The sequence below is a fragment of the Pteropus vampyrus genome, unplaced genomic scaffold, assembly GCF_000151845.1.
Source record: "Pteropus vampyrus isolate Shadow unplaced genomic scaffold, Pvam_2.0 Scaffold269, whole genome shotgun sequence".
NCBI classification, from domain to species: domain Eukaryota; kingdom Metazoa; phylum Chordata; class Mammalia; order Chiroptera; family Pteropodidae; genus Pteropus; species Pteropus vampyrus.
In genome coordinates this window covers 607021-617582 of record NW_011889050.1, presented here as the reverse complement: position 1 = coordinate 617582, position 10562 = coordinate 607021, and the positions used below count along the sequence as shown (strand labels likewise).

At 36.4% G+C, this 10562-nt stretch overlaps 1 protein-coding gene across 4 annotated transcripts in view; it reads right to left on the bottom strand.

The window, feature by feature from the left end:
• Positions 1 to 2473: 2473 nt before the first annotated feature.
• The window catches only part of EIF2AK3 (eukaryotic translation initiation factor 2 alpha kinase 3), a 69448-nt gene continuing 61359 nt past the window's right edge, over positions 2474 to 10562 (bottom strand). For all 4 annotated transcript variants that reach the window (XM_011375267.2, XM_023520502.1, XM_011375268.2 and 1 more), the window contains 3 exons: positions 8174 to 8275; positions 4955 to 5017; positions 2474 to 3691 (listed from right to left, as the gene is read on the bottom strand). In XM_011375267.2, coding sequence (XP_011373569.1) covers positions 3491 to 3691; positions 4955 to 5017; positions 8174 to 8275 — 366 coding nt within the window. In that variant the 3' untranslated portion in view covers positions 2474 to 3490. The remainder of the gene's footprint in view (positions 3692 to 4954; positions 5018 to 8173; positions 8276 to 10562) is intronic.

Here is a 10562-nt window from a genome sequence, read left to right as displayed (position 1 = left end):
TTCAGAGAAAAGTTTCTGTGAGAAACAATATGGAAAAAGAAAATTACCCAAACATAATACATTTCTGCTTTTCTCTCTGCTAGTAGAAGGCAATGGGCAGAGCAGGTAACTAATTTTCAGAATCTCTCAAGATCTTCTGGACTCTGGACCAGTCCTTGCTTCAGTACTTCTGCCTCCCTGAAAGGTAGAATATAGAACCTGGAAGATATGTGATACTTTCTCCTGGCATACTGTCAACAGGCCTGCAGGGCTCTCCTGTGAAAATCCTTCCCTCGTGGTCCCAGGCTGGAGGTGGGGGATGTAATGCACTCCAGTGGAAGAGGAAGGAGAGGGAGTTAGGCTAGAGGGGACAGCATCAGGCAAAGCCATGTGGGTGCTAAGTGTCCCGGCTCATTTCTCTTCTCATTTAATTTAAAGCATAAGGTCCTTTTCCTTTAGAAAACTCTCAGGACTTGAGATTTTTATGTGTTTTTAGCATCAGAATTGTTCGATAATCTTTTCTCCCTAACCTTTGTCAAATATTTATTGCAGTAACATACATTCCTCATTTGGCTAATTTTTTTCCTGCAGATATGTTAGATATATTGTGTTCTCCAAATTCAATTCCACAAACATGTAATCCAGGACCAATATGCTCTGGACTTTAGCCGTTAAGGAGGCTGACTTACATCAGTTACTGTGACCTGACGGTGATGTGTTATTAAGACAAAGTGCCAAAAGGAGAGTTAAGTGTGAAGGGAGGGGACTCAGAAAGGTGACAGAAAAGCAACAATTTAAAGGGGTGGTAGGGTTTGGAGTCAGGAGAAGGGGCTCTAGGTGAGAATAGGACATTGCTGGGGTTACTACTGAAGACTTACTAGGTCCTGCTGGCCCAGCCCTTTAACTTCCCATGCCTACTTTTCTACTGTGGCCAGGAAAGGCACTGCAGAATTAAAATGAAGGCAGGCCTGATTATGTTATGTAAAAATCTGCAGATCCTTAGACAGCTTGGTACATGGGAGTAGACAGAACTCTGACTAGAAATCAGAATAGCTGAGATTTGGTCCTAGTTCTGCTCTTGCGGCCTTGTGATCTTGGGCAGATCCCAGCACCTTTCTGGGCCTGAGTTTCACTACAGGTAGAGTGGCTATAACAATGCCTGCCAGGGCTAGCTCTCGGGGTGTTTGTGAGGATCAAGGGATCTACAGCTGGGACTGGCTGGGGGTGCTGGAAAGCAATCCACAAGATCCCTGGCTGGGTGGAAGAGGAAGGGAGTTAAGGGGGCAGCAACCGAAGCAGGCTGACCAAGAGATGAAGAAGAGGGAGGTGGGCTGTCCAGGAGCCAAGCAGAACCTGGGAAGAAAGACAATGTTAAAGCTGCACTGAGAAGTAAGGGTCTGGATCAAGTGCATAAATATCTGTGACGTGATTTTCCAGCTTACAAAATGCTCGTAACTTTGTGGGACTGACATTATTTATAAAATGGAAGTAATCATGCATTTTGACTCTTAAAGGTTGTGTCTAGCTGGTTTGTACCTAGTCAGGCCAGCATGCCACATGCCTCCACATGGGACATATCAGACACGCTGTGATATCAGCACAACTGGCATTGCCACAGTCCTTTTCTCTGTGGGGTCTCCCTTTAGTGCAGGGTCCCCTTTATGTTCCCAGTCCCTGGCACAGAGTAGGCACTGTGGAATCGTGAGGTAGCTAGTCAGACGTGAGCTATACGGGAATGAAAGAATAGAGGCTCAGCCTAGAGACCGCCCAAAAAACACCCTGTTGGTAAAGAATCCTTCCTGCATCCCCAGAGACAAAGGACTGGAGGGCCATAACCTATAGCTGGTTTAATCTGGCCAGAGACACATATACTACCCTAACCTGCCCACAACCTCAGCCTCCTTAGACCATTATTAGACCATGTCTATGCCTGGCAGTTCATGAATATAATTATAACAGATAGAGTTCTGGGTAAGCACATGTGCACTAGGCCAAGTGTTACATAACAGCCAAGTGTCAATCAAAATGACCTCATGTGCCAATCATCTAGTAACATCCTTGCAAGCACCCATCACAGCCCTAATATAACGCAGACCTCCCCACTTCCCTCCGGGGTGCATATCCTCTTTTCCACGTGGTTAGCCAGTTTAGGCTTGATTCGTCTTCTACTTCAAAAGGTGCCTCTAATAAATAATACCTCTCATACCTGTCACTGAGTGGAAATTCATTTCATCAGTGATAAGGACCGAGACCTGTGTGTTACCAGATTTCAATCACCGTGATAGTAATAAACTGTCTCTAGATTATGAGCCCAGTGAATTTTGGAAAGGACGTGGTCCTGGTCAAGTCTTTGAGAAATAACAGAGAAGACATTTGTTTGGAGTAAGTTTCCTTGAGGGTAGGGTTATGATCCTTCCTAGATGTATGACTGTATTTTTTAAATTCAAAAAACTACCATTTAGGGGCTAATTTCCCAAAATAAGAGTCAACCATAAATAATTAATAAAAGTTTTATTAAATCATTTAGACTTGAAAGAAGTCACAATAGTTAACACACTTAAGTGTGTTCTGTATACCACCAACCCAAATGGATTGAGTTCGGAATTTTTATAAATAAAAAATAAACATATTTACAGTGAAAAATAATAACATGTTAGTAAGTTAGATGATTAATCTGTTATCTATAATCAGTTTGGGGAAAGTACCAACCTACAGGATTACATATAAGACATTTAAGATCTTATTAGGTTTAAAAGTCCATAATTAAAGAAGTTAGTTGTAGTATGCGATTTGTTTCTTACTACGGCTTTTTTTTTTTTTCATCCCAAACCAGAACTTTTGACCAATTTACATAAAAAGCTTCATTTTCCCTTTTTTAGAGGTAAAGTACAAAATGTTCTTAAACACTCCCTAGAACCATCTAAGGAATAAAGCTATTTAATGCTACAAATGGCACTATAAAACTAGCTATAGACGTAAACTATTATACAATCTGTGCTATTTGTACTCCAAAATAGTGCAGATTCCTAATTTACCCACCAGGGACAAAAATGGAGTCAGCTTTTTTGGAAACCAGTTTCAAAATCACCACTGTATCTCTAGAAAGCATATTTCTAGAATAATATAGTTACCATATGCAGGGGCTTTCATTATTCTGTACTATAAAAATATTTCCACTGTCATTCTCTATATATTTTAGGGATTGCTTCCGCCTCCCTAGGCCAAAGGTGAAGACTATAGAGTGTGGCCAGCCAGTTTCAAGAGACCAATGAAGGAAAAGGACCACACACGACTTGATAGTTCTCTCCTCGTGTACAGCAAAAATCAAGAGTTGGCTCAAATTCAGTCCCCACTCCGCCAAAAAAATCCAGTTTAGATTTGACTTAGACAAAATAGTCCAAAATAAAATTGAACAAAGAACAAAATTCTCAAGTTCACAATTTTGGAAAGTCACATTCCTAGGACGTGGGCTATTCTGTGTCCCCTGTTAGGGGGTGGGCACGGCTTAAGGCTAATTGCTTGGCAAAGGGATTTGGGAGTTGCTGGACTGTCTTGAATGTTTTGTTCCTGATGAACTCATGGAGCGAGACCTCTGTCTGAGCACTGCTTTTCCTGGAAACTCCAAGTCCTCAAATATAGCATTTTCAATGATGTTTATAGCTTCAGGCCGTTCCATGGGGGATGGAGAGAGCATGTCTTGAACCATCGCATACTGAAATATAAAAATTGTTTTGTGATAAAAGTCCCAGGTTTCAACTACTAAACAGTTCCCTAACTCAGGAGTCAGCAAATTTTTTTGTAAATATATTCAGTTTGTGAGCCAGTTTCTGACGCAACTTCTCAACTCTGCCACTGAAGTACAAAAGCAGCCATAGACAATATGGAAACAAATGGGCATGGCTGTGTCTCAAAACTTTATTACAGATATAGGCCACAGGCTGGATTTGGTCCATGGGTCAGAGTTTGCCAACTCCTACTCCAAAAAAATATGGACCATTTGTGGGTAACTGTTTGTTTTCTAACTATAATAAAGGGTTTTAAATCATATCTGTGAAACTCAGACATAATCCAACTTTAAAAATAAATTCATCTTATGACTGCATGTAAATGTACAATTATCTCAATAAAAATTTCAATTAAAATATAATCATGCCAGAGGTCAATATCTAAGTCTTTTTTTGATTTTTTTTGATCTCTTATTATGAGCCACCTTGAGAACTGATTTATCAAATTTGCAAAATATATAACAAAATAATTTTTAGTAAAACATATTTCCTTTTAGGTTAGTGTATCTCTGTAGTATTATAAAATTCATTTTAATGCAATCCTTCATTATACGTGTAATATTGAAAGATAAATTTAGACTTTTTCTAATTTGATTAGATATGGTCTAATTTACTTGAACTTAATTATTTAAGAAAATTCAAGGATTATAAATGTATAAATTTTAAAATGATGTTTCTGGATGAAACATTTTATGAATTAAAAATAAAAACTGCAAAAAGAAACTTGAAATGTTCATTACACATAATTTTCACCATTCAAGACCAGCTAAATTTCCTTCCTACTCTTCTGAACCTTTTACTGTGTCATTCTACACACAATCAATGGAAATGAGTGCCCTCTACTCCTCTGAAAGAAGCCCAAACTCACTAAGATGAAGTAATTAATGGCATGATCATAACGGCAGCTCTATTCCTGTGAGGGTACGCTAGGATTTCAGCCTTATGGAAGTGAAAGGTTGCTACAAATAGGATGTCATGCAGCATGGAACACAGAACAGCAGGCCCACAACCCGGCTCTGTTTTCCAATCTTTGGTTTTAGCAAGTGTGTGTTCTTGGGACCAGGTCCTTTCCCCTCTGGACCTTTGGCTAACTCATCAGTAAAACAGCGAAACTCATGAACTGACTGCTAAGGACCTTTTAAGTTCTAAATGTGATTCTAAAGAAAATACAAGATAAGAATTATACAAACCTCACGAGGATATTTCTGAATAAATAGTGGTGGAAAGCTGAGGTTTCTTACATCGGTTAAGATCTGAAAAGAAAGAAGAGTGTTACTATTTTAAATCCATTTTGATATATAGATCTATTTAAACATACGATATCTTTTGATATTCTAACAGAGTGACTAAGGAGAAAGAGTAAATATTAAACAGATGAAAAACCTATCAATAGCTTTTCCTGACTTGATAATCTATACATAAGTGCCATCAAATCAAAATCTAGAAAATCATTTATATAATTATGCTTGAACTGTACATGTAATACTGACAACTGGATTTTAACTGAGATTGATTTGCATGAAAATAATTCAATCATTCATGAATCGACCCTTTTGTCCTTAAGTGGATAACTTTTTCTATTCGTATCTAACTTCCTTGCATTTGATAAAAGCCATGTTTTTTCTTTTATTTATTTTCTGTGTGAGTGAGTGAGTTGATCACTCACTACATCAACTGTACTAAACACTGAGTATAAAACTAAGCTTTTGAAAGTTCTTTGGGAAATTTTCATACAAGTTATTATTCTCTTTATGTTCCACTTTCCTTATGTAAAAAACAAGGATAATAGGGTCCATTTTGTATGACTGTTTTGAGAATTAAATGAGGTAATTCCAGCAAACTATTTAGCATGGTGCCTGACACCTCTTTTGTAATGATGACAAAAACCAGTTTTCACATGAAATAAAGCAAATAAGTCTTCTATTTCCTGAGAAATAAGCTGTAGTGTACGTAAAAAAAAGTAAGAACTGTGTTGGAATTTTTTCTTCCCACTAAAGGAAAACAGAAACTTAACTAGAAGAATTTATGCTGCAGGCCCTAGAAGGAGAGCTTCATTTGCTAATAAGTAGGTTGTACCGAACTAAGTGCAGGTAATGCTTGAGGCTGGACCCACAGAATTAAGTTTTAATCACATAACATTTTTAAACAAAGCTTTTTATTATAAAACTTAGAACTGAAAAAAGACCTTGGTCATAATTCAGTGGGGGAAATGGAGAATCTTTTCAACAAAAAGCATAGCATAAATGAAAAGATTGATAAACTGAACTTCAAAATTAAAACTTGTGACCTTTGAAAGATCTCATTAATAAAATAAAATAGCAAGCCACAGACTGGAAGAAAATAGTTATAATACAGCTATTTGGCAAAGGACTTGAAAAGATGGTCTAGGCCATTAGTCATCAGAGAAATACAAACTCAAACCATGTCATGATTCCATTATACTCCTACTAGAATGGCTAAAATTGTAAAAACTGAAATGTAAGTGTTGGCAAGGGCATACAGGAACTAGAACTCTGATACACTGCTGGTGGGAATGTCAAATGACACCTTCTTATAAAGTTAAACCACTTACCACATAGCTTATCAATCCTACCAAGGTAATGGCTCAAGACAAATGAAAACATATGTCTACAAAAAGACTTGTTCACAAATGTTCATAGCATCTTTATTCATAAATGTTTCTCAATAGGTAAATGGATATTTGAACTGTGGTGTGTGTGTGTGTGTGTGTGTGTGTGTGTGTGTGTGTGTAGTGAATATTAATAATAAAAGGAATAAACTACTGACACATTGAGTAACATGAATGAATCTCAAAAACTTTATGGTGAGTCAAAGAAGGCAGACATAAAAGAGTATATATATTGAAAGATTCCATTTATATGAAGCTTTAGAAAAGACAGAAAGAAGATGAGTAGTTACCTGGGATGGGGGTAGGGGCCAGAAGGGAAGGGGATTAACTGGGAAGGAGCAAAGGAAACTTTCTTGGGGGATAAAAATGTTCCACAGTTTGAATGTAGTAGTGGTTACATGAGTATATAATCTTGTCAAAACTCAGGTTTTGACTGTACAAACTTAAAGTGCATGCACTTTATCGTATGTAAATTATACCTCAATATAATTGATTGAAAAAAGGACCATGGTCAAATCACAGAATAGTCTGTTTTACATTAAGAAAATTTCAGAGAGGTTCTGGCTAAACATGGCAGATTTTCTACTATATTTTCAGTAAACATTTTCACTAAAACAACTGCAAAAGAATGTTTTCCATAATAGCTGCATCACTTTACATCCCCATTGGCAGTAGATAAGAGTTCTAATTTCTCCACATCCTTGCCAACAAATTATTTTATTTTTATTATTGTTATTATTGTTATTATTATTATTATTATAGCCATTCTATAAGGTGTGATTAGTATCTTATTGTGATTTTAATCTGTATTTCCCTAATGAAAAATGATGTGCTTTTTGGCCATCTGTATAACGTCTTTGGAGAAATGTTTAAGTCCTTTGCTCATTTTTAATTGGGTTGTTTGTCTCTTTTGGTTGTTGAACTGTAATAGTTCTTTATATATTCTGGATACTAGAACCTTATCAGATATATGATTCACAAATATTTTCACCCATTCTGTAGGCTGTATTAATTTCTTAATAGGGTCCTTTGATCCTTTACATATGTTGAATCTGTTTACTATCCATTTCTGGAAGCTTTTAGGGTTCTAAAATTTAGTCATTTAGTCATTTTGGTAGGCCCTTTTGGTTAGAAGATATGAGTCCTTTGGCTCTATTTGAGAACTACATCCTCTTCTACCATGGGCAGGAGTAAACAGATAGGTCTAAAACTGAGAACAAAATGGTGACAAGGGCATAAATTTTAGAAATGTGGAGGCAAGTACCAGGGACAACAGCTAGAAAAGTTGAGGGTGACCACTTATGGAGGATGAGGAAAAATATGACAAAGGCCTACATTTAAAAGACTTTCAGTACTATCTTCTTTAAAAAACCATGGTCATGGTTTGAGAGGAAAAAAAATTAATTATGCTTAGTTTGCCAGCTTTTATGAATGTGTGGCCACTTGTCTTCTGGAAAATTCCCTCTGACCAAGCACCACCATCACTTTCTCTCTACCCTAGCTATGCACTTATTACAGACTTACTGAGTACAAGATACTGTTATCATGAATTTAGTAACAAGGAACAAAAAAAAAATTCAACTAAACAATTTTTGAAGACTGAGCTTTAAATAGAAGCAAATAGCCTAAAATCCTCCCTGTATAGCCCACATGATCTCTCGCACTTGTACTTACCTAGTCTGCTGGTATTAAGAATAACTGACTTTCCTTTTAACATTGTTCTTTTATAAATTTAAGAGCATTTTCTTTTTCTACCTTTTCTGAGGTGGGGAGAACTTACCCTTACTCTTTCCATCTGAGTACTGAAGGGGTACAACAATTCAAACAGAATGAGGCCTAAAGAAAAGATGTCCACTTTATGAGAGTAGTTGTTTCCATGAATCTGAAAGAATATTAGAAAAAAATTAACAGAGACAATACAATTGATACTATGGCATTGGTGAATCCCAAAGTTGACTTAGTCCTGTCTCTGTTGAAATGTAATAGTATGTGTAAAAATGTTAGCAAAGAGTTAACTTTCAAACCTCTTTTCTTCAACTCAATACAGCAAGAGTAATTAAACTACTCAGCATCACAGAAGGAAAGCCCAGGAATAGCTCTGAGATATGCATCAGTAAAGTAGGCCTGGCAGAAACCTGGAGCCTTGCAATGCTTAAGTTTGTGGGAGCCAGTAAAAGCTGCTCAACTACCCCTGAGGTGAAGTTTTTCAAAGTGAACTCTATCTAAAGCAAATCTCTCATTTCTAATCATCTTAGTCCTCACCCATTTTTATGAGAAAATCTTCATTACTCCAAACCACTAATCAAGTGTAGTTAGCCCTCATTATGGCACTTAATTATGGACTACTTTGCATTCTTAGTTGTATTATTCTCCTGTATATTTCTTATTCTTCACAACTAGAGTATGAAGCCCTGGAGGGAATGGAACTGCTTCTTTTGTATCCAGGACTGGGCTAAGTATAGAGAAGGCTCTCAATAAATACTGACTTGTTAAAATGAACAGATGAATTACAACCCAACTACTATACTAAACAAAGTCTCATTGAAATTAAAAGTGACCTCGGTGGATTCAGTAGTACCCTTTTATTTGTGAAAATTACTTTAGGCACATAATTTGACATTTGGCAAAACTAGAGAAGGGCGTCACTTTGGGAAAGTTCCACACCAGCATTTAATTGGGAAAGTCACAAGGTAGTAAGCAGTCAGGATTACAAACCCTTCACAATCTCCTCTCTAAACCATTTGATACCTGTCTCCCTGGTTACTCCCACAAGCTGCCTGCCTGGATGCATACAGAATATAGACGATCAGATAAAAAGTTTCAAAGAGGGCATCAGCTGCATCACCACCTTCTACTCTTCCCTTACCTCTTATCCCTGAGGTTTGGGAAGTATTCAAAGAAAATATGTTCAGAAACAGAGCTTATAAGGGTACAGTGAAAAGGACATCCTCATACGATATTAGAGAATATAAACTAACACACTCTCATGAAAAGCGACTGGTGATAAATTTTTACTCCCACTTGATGGTCCTAGTTAATTTCATCCACTCTATGGTACACGAAAATGTGGACGGAGATTTGTACACAGGGGTAGTTATCTAAGTGATATTCTTAACAGCAAAAATGACGAGTTACTAAAATGTCCAAAACAAATGTTGAGTAAAACGCTTAACAGGGAGAATAATACTATGTAGCCAAAAATGTTTCCAAAGAACATTTAATAATGTGAGAAATGCTTACATTTTAATATTGTATCCAAAATTTTACAGACTAGAACCCAATTTTGCTTTCCAAAATAAGGAACATATAAAAATGTTAAGATGTATGTGTATATATATTACATAAAAGGAAATAACCACTGTTAATGTTTTAGAGATTTTTTAGTAAGTGATATTTTTTGTTTATACATTCCTATATTTTCCATATTCCCTACACAGAAGATAGATTAAAGTAATAATAAGGGAGGAAAAGCATTATCAAATACATTAAAAAAAAAAGGTAGCTTCATAAACACATACAAAGTGATCTTTACAGCATATCTAAAAAATTATTAAGTACAATCTCAAGGGAAGCAGAATATAATATACCCTTTCAGAGTTTAAGCTGATTGTTTTATTGCTGCGTAATACTAGAACTTGGCTTGTATTTACTGGTAATTACAACCAAGAACAAAGTAACTGTGATCTCTGCTCATTTTCTCCTAGGAGGATAAGAAAATTAAGAGATTCGATAAAAAATATTTTAAAACCATGTCTTAGTACAACTTCTGAGGCTTGGGTACGACAATTCATACAGCCAAAGTATTTTGAGAGACTTTTTAAAGGGATGCTTTATAAAGTGACAGTTTCTGTATTTAAGAATACAGAAAAAGAATAAGAGGTTTATTAAGAGAATTAAGACTGTCCATTTTTAACTACCTTATTTAACTATCATATATTGCGATGACGAAATTTCTATTTGATTTTCTAGTATGTTCGACAATAACAAATATGGTATTACTTGTCATCAATCTCTTTCAGATAGCAACCCTTACCTCCAACAAACACTTACACGTGTGTGTACACACACACACACACACACGCACACACACACATGCACACACATCAGCCACGAGCTAAAATACAGTTGGCCAGGACTACCTACCTAGTGTTTATCTTTTCATTGACATT